The sequence below is a fragment of the Mesoplodon mirus genome (assembly GCF_964341445.2).
Source record: "Mesoplodon mirus genome assembly, chromosome: 7".
Classification (NCBI taxonomy): domain Eukaryota; kingdom Metazoa; phylum Chordata; class Mammalia; order Artiodactyla; family Ziphiidae; genus Mesoplodon; species Mesoplodon mirus.
This window is the reverse complement of record NC_138983.1, coordinates 115,329,034-115,345,378: the sequence shown is the minus strand read 5'-3', so window position 1 is coordinate 115,345,378 and position 16,345 is coordinate 115,329,034. Positions and strand designations below refer to the sequence as shown.

The 16,345-nt window shown below is 39.7% G+C and overlaps 1 protein-coding gene and 1 pseudogene across 2 annotated transcripts in view; one reads left to right on the top strand and one right to left on the bottom strand.

Annotated features, from left to right (window-relative positions):
- Positions 1–16,345, bottom strand: part of GUCY1A2 (guanylate cyclase 1 soluble subunit alpha 2) — a gene marked incomplete at its 5' end in the record, with an annotated part of 408,577 nt that overhangs the window by 364,039 nt on the left and 28,193 nt on the right. Inside the window, one exon of the mRNA XM_082627462.1 lies at positions 3,317–3,378. Coding sequence (XP_082483588.1) covers positions 3,317–3,378 — 62 coding nt within the window. The remainder of the gene's footprint in view (positions 1–3,316; positions 3,379–16,345) is intronic.
- Positions 9,954–10,759, top strand: LOC309808162 (large ribosomal subunit protein uL30-like; annotated as a pseudogene). The gene has a single exon. The product of its transcript is annotated as a large ribosomal subunit protein uL30-like (transcript).

Sequence of the window (16,345 nt, the reverse complement as noted above, 5' to 3'; positions counted from 1 at the left end):
AACCAACAGAAGGCTGGAGCAGCTGGAGTGGAGTGAAAAGTGGGGAGTGGAATAGGATGAAATCAGAGAGGTAAGCAGAGGCCAGATCACAGGAATTGCTCAGATTTTATTCTATCACAGTAAGTTATTATATGGTTTTAAACAGGGATTTCAAAGCATGATCCCTGGACCAGTAGAATCAGCAGTATCTGGGAACTCTTTAGAAATGCCAATTCTTGAGCCACACCCAGACATACATGATCAGAAACTACAGGAGTAGAAGCCAGAAAACTAGATTGGAATCTCTATCTGAGAGACCATGGTGACAGTGGAGATGAAGAGATGAAGATTTATCATACCACATGAATAAATTATTTAAGCACTTATTTTCCCAGCTTAAATGATCTCTATGAATAAATAAATGAACAAGTGAATGGATAGGTTAAGGAACAGAATAAATGTTTAAAGATAAAGTTGCTGAAGTACAAGAGAGGCTATCTTACTTCCTAACAAGAGGCTCCATCGGCTACTCCCTCCCATTCCTCCATCTGTCTGATCCTTTGAACAGCTGCTCACTTCATTCAAGTCTAGGTCTTGGAGACTAAAAAAAGCCTCAGAGAGTTTCTATGGGCTACTGGTATAAAAATTAATTAAGGAGCAAGACTATACAATCCTGGAGCTCTGATAAATAATGCAGATCCAAAGACAGAGTATCAAAACAGAGGAAAGGGGAGATGGGAAGGTTAGCGGTTGGAGGCTGAATTATGAAATTAAAAAGAAAAAGGCTAGCTCCTACTCTCTGTTACCCATTCTGATTCATTATCCAACCCAAGACACCTAAAAGCTGAATTATTTCAAGACAAGCTTTAGGCAAAGCGCAATTTCAGAGATTAGGAAAAGCACCTCTTTCCCACCCTCACCTCCCCAGAAACATGTAAAATAAACTTTCCAGCACTTGCTTGCAATTGCCTGAAATCCCTTTAACTGTAAGAAACACATTCCTTTTCACAGTTAGAGATAAAATTGTGTTTTCTTAAGAGGAACAACACATATGAGTGAATACATTTTAATCCAAGTGTTAGTGATCATAGATGCTCTCCTTTTTCAGTATTGAAAAAAGAAATTGAAAGCAGAAAGATGGACTCTAAAGGGCAAAGAGGACACTGGACAGGGAAACCATGGCCCTTTTTATCTTCATCAGCATGAGCACAGAAAAAGACAGTGAGCAAAGGTACTTCAAATCCTCAGAAGGTAGCCAACACCCAAGCAAAAATATGCTACTGGGTCTTAGAACCAATAGGACATTAAGACACCTCTTTATATGAAAGTCCTATACCGTGTCTGTTCTTTAAATAGTGTCTGCAATAAACAGAACTAGGGGAAGACCATTTAGACAATGAACAAAGAAATACCACAGGCTATGTCTACAGAGATTGAGAGGAGAGTTGAGGCAGTTATTTAGATGAAAGAGAACTCCATCCTACTAATGGAAAAAATAATTTTCTGCTGATTATAGTAATACAGTTTAGTTATCTAGTTTGATCATATTTATAAGATTCCCACTCTGACTTGCCATGAAGACATAATTTAGTTCACAAATAAGACTATTTCAGCAGTCATTATTTGATTTCAAAACAGAGAGGGCATTCATAATTCCAGAAATAATTTGCATTTCATTACTGGTATTGTCATTAAAATCTTAAAAATAATGATGATAATAAATATGAGTAAACAAGCATGTGGTGCTTACCACATACCAGGAATTATTCTAAATACATTGACTAGTTTAATCCAAACACCATATTTGAAAGCAGCAAATCCAATGAGAGTGATTAAGTTTTATTTTAGAGTATGTGGGAAGAGATTAACTTGACATTATCTCTCTTAAAATAAACCATTTAAAACTACAAATAGCCTCAACTTAAAAACCATCTCATGAGTTTAAATAATATGTTTTTTCTAGTACTGTACTCTTGAGGATTGATATGACAAAGTTTCAGGGCAATTCCCTTTGAAATGACAGTTAACATAATCAACAAGCACTTAAAATATATGGCATTCTACTTAGTACTGAGATTATTTTTCCACTAAGTTTTCTTCCCTTTTGTTTTATTTAAAAAAAAATCACACTACATCCTAATAGCCAAAAATATGTTCTTGATCTCCATGGTAATGACTATTACCCACAAATGTTAAATGATTCCCCATAGCATTTCAAGAGGTACCAGGATTTGAAACTTGGCTCCTCATAAGTTCTTAAACTTCTACAAAGATAAATAGCTGTAGTACATTGTACATTTAATTTAAATAGCTAGACTGCATCAGAAAGTGAATTTAGGCTTTTGTATTTGCCAACTGCTTTCTGCCGTAGCCAATCAAGGATATACCTTACATTTATTTGGAGCTTCCTGTTTACAAAATACTTTCATTAAAATTACCTCATTTAATAATGACATATAATCCTTGATTTAGTTGTTACCATCATCATCACCCTTTAAAAGAGATAAAGTTACTTTAAAGTTCTATGTCCTGGTGAGGCCTTGAATTCCTGTCTTTTGACCTCAAATCTTCTTACTTTACATCATACCACAACCATTTCAGGAAATGGGGAATAAATAAAGGAAATATGTAACATGTGACTCTAACTAAACAAATACTTCTCACTGAACTGTGTTAAGCTTGTAGTGAATTTGATTAAACTTTACTGAAGGACCCTAAAATCTCATTTAAAGCCTCTTGGCTGTTACCAATAAACCTTATGATATTACTAAGGCAAAATATGAGATTCAGTGGATGAGAATGAGAGGGTAAGAGCACAAGAAGGAAGAAAAAGGAAAGCACTAGCAAAAGGGATTTTACTTAAAAGGATTCAACACAAATAAACTAAAGGAAATCACTCCATGGGGCTCCTATGAGCTCCCACTTCACACTGAGATCATAATCATTATGCAGTAAGGTTGACTTGGTTGCCCACATGTTCAACAGCTATGTTTGAGTAACTCTTTTTTTAAAATTGGAGTATAGTTGATTTACAATGTTGTGTTAATTTCTGCTGTACAGCAAAGTGATTCAGTTATACATATCTACATTCTTTTTATATATATTCTTTTCCATTATGGTTTATCATAGGATATTGACTATAGTTCCCTGTGCTATACAGTAGGACCTTGTTGTTTATCCATTCTATATATAATAGCTTGCATCTGCTAACCCCAATCTCCCACTCCATCCCTCCCCCAACCCTTTCCCCCACCGCTTGGCAACAACAGGTCTGTTCTCTATGTAGTAATTATCTTTAATTTTTCCCCAATAATAGCCAAAATCCATTTTTACTTACCCAGTAAATTGGTGCTCATAATACTGCAATGTCCTCTTGAGAGTTTGCTGTATCATCTGGGGCTACAGAACAATAATAATATATTATCAGCAAATCAGTGTCATTCCCATTCTGAGTATCATAAGCAGATATGTAGCATCTGATTCATCTCTCAAGAGTTTTTGTTTTACCATATAAACCCATCATGAATCCTGCCATGTATTTTCCCCACAGGAATTAATAATATGAGGCACTCAGCAATTACCCAGAATTTCCCAATTTCAAATATGATAGCATTTCCTAGCCATATGTTCCCCAATGCTTTTGTACTAGCTATTAAGTTCAACAATATACTCATTGGCTGCCTACAATAAACCTAGACATTGGGGGCAGTGGAGAGGGGTGTACTAAAGAAGATGAGTAATGCCCAGGTCAAGCCTGACTTCCTCAAGTGATTTCAAGCAAGGGTTCTAGAGTGTCCGAGAGGGGCCACAGTGTTTGGGGCAAGAAATGGGATCTGCAGAAAATGCCTAAGCATCTCATGACTGAATTTTATAATCCTCTCCTCTCCATGACAGCTAAAGACAGAGTTTCTTAATCCCAGAGCAAGAATTATTCTAGGCTTATTTAGGCAACAGAGCCTCATCTTGGAGTCTCAGACCTAGGGAGGCATGAAAGTGACTCAAAGATCTTAAAACACAGAGTTCATTAACAAATTATAATAAGAACCAAATTCTCAGTGGCAAGGGTGTGAATTTTTTAAATAATAAAAACTTCTAATCAAGTAGGAAAAAAAGCTTATTAAAACATTGATCTATTATAGCCATGGATAAATTTTGGGGGGTTATAATGACTCTGACACAGACCCTTCAAGATGTGAGAGCAGCATGGTAGTTTGGTAATCTTGTGGGCTGTCACTAATTAACCACACAAACCTAGATAAATCTAAACAGGTAATCTGCAGAAAGCATCTAGCACAATGCTGCTACCTAAGAAGCAGTTAATAAATATCAGTTTATTTCCCATCCCTAATCCTTCAAAGATATTGTCTTAAAGATATGTAATTTAAAGGAGACTACAGAGATTGTTGTCAGGGTTCACTTGAACCTCTTCCATGTTTACCTCTCTATGAAAAATGTCCAGGATAGATGTAAAAACCTCCCTACCTAATACTTTCAACATCCTCCTTGGTAGCAAATGGCTATTTTAAAGCTTGAGGAAACTGAGCTTCAATTAAATCAAGGGCATCCACTGAGAACTATTCTACACTACCATTTAGGAGAACATCTTCACTGAGCAAATCTAAGAGCTCAGATATATTCTTCACTTTAGCCAAGCCATTTCAGAAATTAATTTTAGGAGAAATCATCCTCCAAGTGTTCAAAGAAAGAGATACAGGGCAACTTCTTTCAACAGCTGTTTTTCCTTTATACTAGGTTAAAAAGATGAACATGAGGCCTCAAACTGGTACAGATGTTTCTGTTCATAAGAATAGAATCAAAGTAGAATAGCATGCCTAGGAAAGGAAGATCATTCCTGACCCATGAAGCAATGAGTCTGCTGAAAAATCTGAAGAGGGTGAAGCAGACACAGCAGACCTAACACACATGAAAAGTATGCTTTAAAAATCAAATCCATGGCCAACCTAAATCAAGTCATTATCAGTCACTGGCTCAGTACCCCTGGGATCTGAGCCTTCTGAACTGCTTTGGCAGTTTCTGAGCCAAGATAACTTTCTCTTTGGCAACATGCCCTAAAAGCAGTGAAAACCCACAGAGGGATTATCCTTCCAATAACCTCTGGTGACAAAATATGGAACAGAAAGCAAGAACTAGAGTGCATAGGGTCAGTTAAGACCAGAATGACCTCCTTTGTACCAAAGGACATTTTATTTTCCTGTACCAGGAATTTCCCAGTCATTAAAAAAAGCAAATGTTTGTGAAAGGAGTTAAGCCATTTAAAGAACTGACTTTTTTTCTTTTCTGAAGCAATTACTTTTACTCCCCAGCAGGAATTATATTTATAGTTTCCAAATACATTAAATGGAAAATGTTCTCTGGGCACATTCAACAAATCTTCAACTTCATAAAGATTTATATACTTCCTACTGCTTGCCAAATCCAGTGGGCACATTCTGGTGGTCTGAACTGTAAGTATAGAGGCTGACTGCAGAGTATCCCCTGATCTTCAGAAAGCCAAGGCTGACTTCAATACAAACCTGACTCCTCACCATGGACTATCACCATGGATTCACTCCAATCTTCTTCAGAGTTTGCCTGATTCTGAGACATCTTCACATAATCTGAGCCTCTCTGACATGAATAAAAAGCACAAAGTGAAGACCTGCACATGGGCCAAAGCCTTCTGAAGGGGTGACTTCTGCCTTGAGGGTTGTAGGGTACATTCACTAAATGTCAGTGTACACCAGTGATGCAAGTCAGTGTAGATTAGTGGGAAAAGCTAGGGCTCTGAAGACCTGCAGATCTCTCTTTTTCTTTAAGAATGCAACTCCATACCAGTTCCGTCCAACCTTCAACAGGCCAAAATCCCATCCCTCTTACCTGTATCTATCCTTTTCTTTAAGAAGGAGTTTGGAAAGATGATTTAGAAAAGAGGATTTAAGATCAAACTGAGTTCAAAATCCAACTCTTACTCACGAACTAGACGACCTTGGGCAGTTTACTTAAGGTATCTGAAATGATTCCTTATGTGTACATTATTTTTATGGGAGTTAATTGAAATAATTAAATCGAAGTCACTAGTACATAGTAGGTGCATAATAAATGATAGTTATGACTATGTTCACTGGGTTCCTACCCTCAAGAGTCTCAAAATCTAGTGGAGTACAAAGTTTATGTTAGAATACCCACCCCACAAGTACAATGTTTCAAGATCCTCATCAGCTAAAAAAATCAATAGACTTACCACTAATACTAATAATGAGAAGATGGTGCCTATTCCAGTTGAGGGGAAAATAGGAAAATGGTAGCTGAATTTATAAATATTTTTAATGAAATCTTCAGATCAGTCCAGAGAGACGGTGACAAAAGCAGAAATCTCAGAAGATTGAGAATAGACCTAAATCCAGGCCTATAAGTGGGAAGGACACCAATGCACCATAGCTAAGATGAAGACTTCAAGCATTATGCTTTATAACTAATTAGAAACAACCCATGAACCTCCTTCTTATGACATAAAGAATGTGCAACAGGAGAGCTGGATGATGTAGTATGTTTATAGCCATATGCTACAGGATCTGAAAGACAAGGGTTGGGATGGAGACAAAATCCACTGTCCCTATCATACAAAAGAAAATCAAAGAAGTCTGTAATATTTTCTCTCCTTCCCCCAAACTAAGATAGAGATAGTGGCTTCCTACTGTCTCTACTCAACAGAAAGAAGCAATGGACAGGAAGACAGCTGGAAAGAGAAAGCAGCCATCTGTGTCCCGCACATGTATTGTCTAGGGCTCAAAGAGGAAGTACCCAAAGCTTCCATTATGTGGCAACAAGAAGCCATCTTCATCTCTAGTCTCATTAACAGCTTCACTCTACTTAGCAGTGACTGACCCCCCACAGACTAAATGTTATGCTCATGAAAAGTCATGGGATCCAAACAGCCAGCCATGAAATAATCCAAAAAGAGCCAGAGAAATGATCCCGGAGTAGTGGGAGGAAGCAGTTCTCAGCAACTGGCCCTTCAAGCTCAGACAGCCCTGCAGAGGCTCCCACACAGTCCCTGCTCTAGATATCTGCACCAGACGGTATGGGGATCAGGCAGGAGTCAGGGAGTCAAGATGTGTGTGTGCGTGTGTGTGTGTGTGTGTGTGTGTGTGTAGCACATGAAATGCAGTTGTCATCGTACAAAGTACACATACATCTCAATTCTACAGAGATGAAGTTGTGGCTCTGGCTGATTAAGTAAGTAGCCCAAGATCATATAGCTCGTAAGTGAATCAGTCACTGCAAGCCAGTACTGCCTTCAAAGTGTGCAATCTTTCTACTAGATGCTTTGAGGGTCCCTCTCACCTTTACTATTCTGTGATCCTATATATTTTTTAAATATATACAGTCTTCATCATGCCAAAAACAAACAAACAAAAATCCACAGATAATTTAAAAACAAATAAACTTCTCATTTCTGCTTTATAACACAAAACCACAAGCTACAGAATTAATGGAAACAATAGGTCTGCCTTTAAAGAAACATCCATAAATAGCCATGTCATTTTATTTATTTAAGTATGAAAAAATTATATTTCAATGTCAGAAACTAAATAATATGGATATATATTTAATTACTATTGCTCTAGGTCAGTGATTTTCAACTCTGCCTACAAATTAAAATCCCCCGGGGAGCTTTTAAAAAATACCAATGACTGAGTGCCACCCCCAAACTTTCCAATACAACTGGTGGACCCATTTGCTTTTAATGTTAGTCAGGGTTGAAAACCTTTCATGTAAGATATAAACATGATGATCAAGACCAATACTCTATAAAAGTTACCTGAATAAGTCAGCATTAATGAGAGTAGTTTCTTTACTCAAATATCAAAAGAAGAAAGCTTCTGAAAGATGTTCACACATAACTGCTAAATCAACACAGTTCCACTAATAGCTCATTGTTAAATATGATTTGTTAGGTAAACAGAGAACTATATCGCTTGAAGCATCTCCAAGTAATTCACTCCCAGGCACTTATGTCAGTATTCAGTTTTGTACCGACACATACATAACAATGCAACAATTAATACGATTGTTGCATTTAATCTATGCAAGACACTACTTTAAGCCCATTACATATATTAACTCCTTTGATCTTCACATTAACATTATGAGGTAGGTTAGTATTTTACAGATTAGAAAACTGAGACACAGAAAGTTTAAGCTGTCCTATGTCAAACAGGTAAAAAGAGACAAAGCCAGGGTTGAAACTCAGGCAGTCTGTTCCAGAATCCAAGCACTTAGTCTCCAACCTGTACTGCACATAATTTTTAACACCGTGTATTTGGTTCAGCACTTTACATTTCATGTTTTTAATGCATATTATCCCAATCGAGCTTTGCATCAATCCAATGAAATAGTTAGATTGATATTATCACCATTTGACTAAAAAATAATCAAAGTTAGAGAGATTAGAAGCCCTCCTTTACAAAAAGAGCATCTTTTCCCCTAGGAAACTTCCATATTAAGAAAGCATTTTTTTAGCATCAACATAAAAATGAAGAATCACATGGTTTCAAATTAATTGTTTGCTTCTTGACAACACACTTAATGTTCTTTAAACATATGTACACAAACAAGACCATAAGCAAAAATCATGAATATCTTGTCTTAGATACACTTTCACTTTCCCATCCTTAGCTTTCCTTCACCCTCTTCCCTACCCTCTGAGTGTCCAGTTTAGTTACATTGCATTCTGATAGGACAAATCCCCACCACCATCATCTAAACTCCCAGAATAGGTCTCAAAAAATCATCATTGCATATTCTCTTTCCTTCCTTCATCAAAATTTGAAATCCTCTTAGTACCCTGACCCCAGATGGTACTCAGGAGGAATCCTACTTAAAAAACTTGATCCTCAATCCTTACTAAGGTAAATGATGGTATAAATGGGCTTTCCTACTTTATATAAGATGGTCTGAACCACTAAAGGTGGAATTTTGATAAATAGGAGGGTCAGTGAGAGATAAATTAGGGAGCAAGGAACCTTTTCATCACCCTCGAAATCACAATCCAAAGATCTCTACTTTCTTCATAACATAAGAGCATTTTGCTTATAAGGATATGATATGCCAAATTTCTTCACTTAAACTGATCAAAATTATAATGTTAGATACCCTATCTTTATGGGTAGGCCTGTAGACACCAATGGATCAAATTATATGATTGGTATTTTTTTTAAAATTAGTCAAAATAATAAGTCATGTCAAATAACCAGCATAGGTACTTCTGAAAGACATGTAATTGTAGTAATTGTCAGTCTTGCTAAAGATCCAGGCATAATATGAATTTTCCCAGCCTTTGACTAAACTTACTATATATAAGCCAAAAAGGAAAAAAAAAAAAAACACTGCAAATTAAATATAGAACTTTGAGTCAGGACCTCTGTATTTCAAGCCCAGCTGTGCTACTGACCTTTTTATAAAATTAGCCAAAGTCTCTTCACCTGTGAGTAAAAAACCTTGGGAAAAAAATGCCTCCATTTTCCCATCTAAAAAACACATATAAGAAGTTCATAGTTCTCAGGGTCATTTGAAGTAAAGCATTGCAAAGTTAGCACTTGTAAGCAGAGGGTCAGAATGTCCCAGAGATTAAACCACTTTTCAGGAAACTTGGAATATCATCTGTGAACTACACCAGTAATTTCCTAAACAAAATTGGTAGTCCAGACAATTAACTACAGAAAGCAAAAATGATAAGTATGCTAAAAGAAAAAAATAAAAGTTGGAAATACATTATAATATATAGCTCTATACATACTGCTTGAAAATCTGCATGATTTCGTCCAATCTCCACTTTTATTCTCCTTGTGAACATAGGGACACATTTGAGTGACCTCATGAAAGCTTAGGGTGAAGGCTGACATTATGCTAATTGCCCCACAATGGGATTCAAACTGATAACCTTGGCCTTATTAGAAGTAAGTTCTAGAGTTGGAAAGATGGTGGAGGAAGAGTCAAGAAAAAAGATCCCTTTGGTTCCAGAAAATCTCCTGAAAAAGAGGAAGGCTTATCAAGCCCTGAAAGCCACCCAGGCAAAGCAGGTGCTTTTGCAAAGGAAGGAGCAGAGAAAAGGAAAAGAGATAAAGTTTAAGCAACTAGAACGGTTCCTACATGATTCCTGGCGGCAACTACGTGACAGGGTGCGACTCAGACGACTAGAAGTAAAACCTCACGGCTTGGAAGTGCCAGATAAACATTCCTTGGCCTTTGTTTTATGCATCGAAAGGATTAATGGGCTGAGTTTACTGGTGCAGAGGACCATTGCAAGACTTCGCCTGAATAAGATGTTCAGTGGTGTCTTTATGCAAATAACTCCTCAAACCATAAAAACACTTCGTATAGTGGAAACTTATGTGACCTGGGGATTTCCAAATTTGAAGTAAGTTCGGGAACTCATCTTGAAACGTGGACAAGCCAAGGTCAAGAATAAAATCATCCCTTTGACAGACAACACTGAGATTGAGGAGTACCTGGGGAAGTTTTGTGTCATTTGCTTGGAAGACCTCATTCACGAAATTGCCTTCCCGGGGAAGAATTTTCAGGTGATCTTAGGGTTCTTGCGCCCTTTCCAACTCTCAGTGGCCCTTCACGCTACCAAGAATAGAGGGGGCTTCCTCAAGGAAGTGGGCTCACCTGGCTATCGAGGTGAACGCATCAATCAGCTCATCCGGCAGCTGAACTAAACCCAGCATATCGGAAAGCACAGTGCATTGGAAGCATGTGTTTTTCTTTTATGGAATTGTTAGTATCTTCAAGCAAGATTATTTTCTGCTGTATCTTCAGAAACTGGAGGGGGGGTACCCTGGGAAGATGGCGGAAGAGTAAGACGGGGAGATCACCTTCCTCCCCACAGATACATCAGAAATTCATCTACACGTGGAACAACTCCTACAGAACACCTACTGAACGCTGACAGAAGACCTCAGACCCCCCAAAAGGCAAGAAACTCCCCACATACCTGGGTAGGGCAAAAGGAAAAAGAATAAACAGTGACAAAAGGATAGGGACGGGACCTGCACCAGTGGGAGGGAGCCGTGAAGGCCACACACTACAAGCCCCTTCGCGGGCGGAGACTGCAGGTGGCGGAGGGGGAAAGCTTCGGAGTAGCGGAGGAGAGCACAGCAACAGGGTTGTGGAGGGCAAAGCGGAGAGATTCCAGCACAGAGGATCGGTGCCCTCAGGCACACACCAGCCCGAGAGGCATGTCTGCTCGGCCGCCGGGGCGGGCGGGGCTGGGAGCTGAGGCTCGGGTATCGGCTTTCAGTCGGAGCGCAGGGAGAGGACTGGGGCTGGCGGCAGGAAGAGAGCCTGAAGGGGTTAGTGCACCACGGCTAGCCCGGAGGGAGTCCGGGGAAAGGGTCTGGAGCTGCCGAAGAGGCAAGAGGCTTTTTCTTCCCTTTTGTTTCCTGGTGCGCGAGGAGAGGGCATTAAGAGGGCTGCTTTGGGAAGCGCCGGAGACGGGCGCGAGCCGCGGCTAAAGGCGCGGACCCCGGAGACGGGCGTGGGACGCTGGGGCTGCTGCTGCTGCCGCCGCCGCGGGGCCTGTGTGCGAGCGCGGGTCACTGTCCGCCCCGCCTTCCGGGGGGCCTGTGCACCCCACCACTGCCGGGGTCCCGGGACCCAGGGACGGCTTTCCCGGGAAAGCGCACGGAGCGCCTCGGTCTGCTGCAACGTCACGCCGGCCTCTGCCGCCGCAGGCCCGCCCCACTCTGCGCGCCCCTCCCTCCCCTCTGCCTGAGTGAGCCAGAGCCCCCGAATCAGCGGCTCCTTTAAACCCGTCCTGTCTGAGCGAAGAACGGACGCCCTCCGACGACCTACGCGCAGAGGCGGGGCCGGGTCCAAGGCTGAGACCCGGGAGCTGTGAGAGCAGAGAAGAGACAGGGAAATCTCTCTGTGCAGCCTCGCAGGCAGCGGATTAAAGCTCCACGGTCCACTTGATGTGCCCTGCGTCTGTGGAGTGCATGAATGGACAGCGAATAATCCCAAATTGAGGAAGTGGACTTTGAGGACAAGATTTAAGACTTCCCCCCCTTTTCCTCTTTTTACAACGAATTATCCCAAATTAAGGAGGTGGACTTGGAGAGCAAGATTTTTGATTTTTCCCCCTGCTCTCTTTTTGTGAATGTGTATGTGTATTCTTCTGTGTAAGATTCTCTCTGTATAGCTTTGCTTCCACCATATGTCCCAGGGTTCTATCTGTCCGTTTTTTTTCAATAATTACTTTTTAATTTTAATAACGCTACTGTATTTCATACTTTATTCTATTTTACTTTACCTGCTCTTTCTTTTTTTCCTACCTTCCCTTCCTCCCTCCATCCCTCCGCCCCTCCTTTCCTTCTTTCTCTCTTTCTTTCCTTCCTCCCTCCCTCCCTACCTTCTTCCTTTCACTCTTTCTTTTTCTTTCCTTCTTCCCTCCCTCCCTCCTGTCTTTCTTTCCTTCCTCCCTCCCTCCCACCCCTCTTCCTTTCACTTTCTTTTTCTTTCCTTCCTCAGTCCCTCCCTCCTGTCTTTCTTTCTTTCTTTCTTTCCTTCCTCCCTCCCTCCCTCCCTCCCTTCTTCCATTCACTCTTCATTTTTCTTTCATTCCTCCCTCTCCCTCCTTTCTTTCTTTCTTTCCATCCTTCCTCGCTCCCTCCCTCCTTTCTCTCTTTCTTCCTTCCTTCCTTTCTTTCATTCTTCCTTTCTTTCTCTCTCTCTCTCTTTCTTTCTTCTACTAATTCTTTCTTTCTACTTTTTCTCCCTTTTATTCTGAGCCGGGTAGATGAAAGGCTCTTGGTGCTGCAGCCAGGAGTCAGTGCTGTGCCTCTGAAGTGAGAGAGCCAGCTTCAGGACACGGGTCCACAAGACACCTCCCAGCTCCACATAATATCAAGCAGCGAAAATCTCCCAGAGATCTCCATCTCAACACCAGCACCCAGCTTCACTCAACGACCAGCAAACTACAGTGCTGGTCACCCTATGCCAAGCAACTAGCAAGGCAGGAACACAACCCCACCCATTAACAGAGAGGCTGCCTAAAAACATAATAAGGCCACAGGCACCCCAAAACACACCACCAGACGTGGACCTGTCCACCAGAAAGACAAGATCGAGCCTCAACCATCAGAACACAGGCACTAGTCCCCCCCACCAGGAAGCCTACACAACCTACTGAAACAACCTTAGCCACTGGGGACAGACACCAAAAACAACAGGAACTACGAATCTGCAGCCTGCAAAAAGGAGACCCCAAACACAGTAACATAAGCAAAATGAGAAGACAGAAAAACACACAGCAGGTGAAGGAGCAAGATAAAAACCTACCAGACCTAACAAATGAAGAGGTAATAGGCAGTCTACCTGAAAAAGAATTCAGAATAATGATAGTAAAGCTGATCCAAGATTCTATTTCCAAGATCCAAAATCTTGGAAATAGAATAGACAAAATGCAAGAAACAGTTAACAAGGACCTAGAAAAACTAAAGATGAATCAAGCATTGATTAAAAACACAATAAATGAAATGAAAAATACTCTAGATGGGATCAATAGCAGAATAACTGAGGCAGAAGAACGGATAAGTGAGGTGGAAGATAAAATAGTGGAAATAACTGATGCAGAGCAAAATAAAGAAAAAAAGAATGAAAAGAACAGAGGACAGTATCAGAGACCTCTGGGACAACATTAAACGCACCAACATTCGAATTATAGGGGTTCCAGAAGAAGAAGAGAAAAAGAAAGGGACTGAGAAAATATTTGAAGAGATTATAGTTGAAAACTTCCCTAATATGGGAAAGGAAATAGTTAATCAAGTCCAGGAGGCACAGAGTCCCATACAGAATAAATCCAAGGAGAAATACGCCAAGACACATATTAATCAAACTGTCAAAAATTAAACACAAAGAAATCATATTAAAAGCAGCAAGGGAAAAACAACAAATAACACACAAGGGAATCCCCATCAGGTTAACAGCTGATCTCTCAGCAGAAACTCTACAAGCCAGAAGGGAGTGGCAGCACATAATTAAAGTGATGAAGAAGAGAAACCTGCAACCAAGATTACTCTACCCAGCAAGGATCTCATTCAGATTTGATGGAGAAATTAAAACGTTTACAGACAAGCAAAAGCTGAGAGAGTTCAGCACCACCAAACCAGCTTTACAACAAATGCTAAAGGAACTTCTCTAGGCAAGAAACACAACAGAAGGAATATACCTACAATAACGAACCCAAAGCAATTAAGGAAATGGGAATAGGAACATACATATCGATAATTACCTTAAATGTAAATGGACTAAATGCTCCCACCAAAAGACACAGAGTGGCTGAATGGATACAAAAACAAGACCCATATATATGCTGTCTACAAGAGACCCACTTCAGACCTAGAGACACATACAGATTGAAAGTGAGGGGATGGAAAAAGATATTCCATGCAAATGGAAATCAGTAGAAAGCTGGAGTAGCAATTCTTATATCAGACAAAATAGATTTTAAAATAAAGACTATTAGAAGAGACAAAGAAGGACACTACATAATGATAAAGGGATCAATCCAAGAAGAAGATATAACAATTGTAAATATTTGTGCACCCAACATAGGAGCACCTCAATACATAAGGCAGATACTAACAGCCATAAAAGGAGAAATCGACAGTAACACACTCGTAGTAGGGGACTTTAACACCCCACTTTCACCAATGGACAGATCATCCAAAATGAAAATAAATAAGGAAACACAAGCTTTAAATGATACATTAAACAAGATGGACTTAATTGATATTTATAGGACATTCCATCCAAAAACAACAGAATACACATTTTTCTCAAGTGCTCATGGAACATTCTCCAGGATAGATCATATCTTGGGTCACAAATCAAGCCTTGGTAAATTTAAGAAAATTGAAATTGTATCAAGTATCTTTTCCGACCGCACTGCTATGAGACTAGACATCAATTACAGGAAAAGATCTGTAAAAAATACAAACACATGGAGGCTAAACAATACACTACTCAATAACAAAGTGATCACTGAAGAAATCAAAGAGGAAATTAAAAAATACCTAGAAACAAATAACAATGGAGACACGACGACCCAAAACCTATGGGACGCAGCAAAAGCAGTTCTAAGGGGGAAGTTTATAGCAATACAATCCCACCTTAAGAAACAGGAAACATCTCGAGCAAACAACCTGACCCTGCACCTAAAGCAATTGGAGAAAGAAGAACAAAAAACCCCCAAAGCTAGCAGAAGGAAAGAAATCATAAAGATCAGATCAGAAATAAATGAAAAAGAAATAAGGAAACGATAGCAAAGATCAATAAAACTAAAAGCTGGTTCTTTGAGAAGATAAACAAAATAGACAAACCATTAGCCAGACTCATGAAGAAAAAAAGAGAGAAGACTGAAATCAATAGAATTAGAAATGAAAAAGAAGTAACAACTGACACTGCAGAAATACAAAAGATCATGAGAGATTACTACAAGCAACTCTATGCCAATAAAATGGACAACCTGGAAGAAATGGACAAATTCTTAGAAATGCACAACCTGCCAAGACTGAATCAGGAAGAAAGAGATAATATGAATAGACCAATCACAAGCACTAAAATTGAAACTGTGATTAAAAATCTTCCAACAAACAAAAGCCCAGGACCAGATGGCTTCACAGGCGAATTCTATCAAACATTTAGAGAAGAGCTAACACCCATCCTTCTCAAACTCTTCCAAACAATTTCAGAGGAAGGAACACTCCCAAACTCATTCTACGAGGCCACCATCACCTTGATACCAAAACCAGGCAAGGATGTCACAAAGAAAGAAAACTACAGGCCAATATCACTGATGAACATAGATGCAAAAATCCTCAACAAAATACTAGCAAACAGAATCCAACAGCACATGAAAAGGATCATACACCGTGATCAAGTGGGGTTTATTCCAGGAATGCAAGGATTCTTCAATATATGCAAATCAATCAATGTGATACACCATATTAACAAATTGAAGAAGAAAAACCATATGATCATCTCAATAGATGCAGAGAAAGCTTTCGACAAAATTCAACACCCATTTATGATAAAAACCCTGCAGAAAATAGGAATAGATGGAACTTTCCTCAACATAATAAAGGCTATATATGACAAACCCACAGCCAACATTGTCCTCAATGGTGAAAAACTGAAACCATTTCCACTAAGATCAGGAACAAGACAAGGTTGCCCACTCTCACCACTCTTATTCAACTTAGTTTTGGAAGTTTTAGCCACAGCAATCAGAGAAGAAAAGGAAATAAAAGGAATCCAAATTGGAAAAGAAGAAGTAAAGCTGTCACTGTTTGCAGATGAC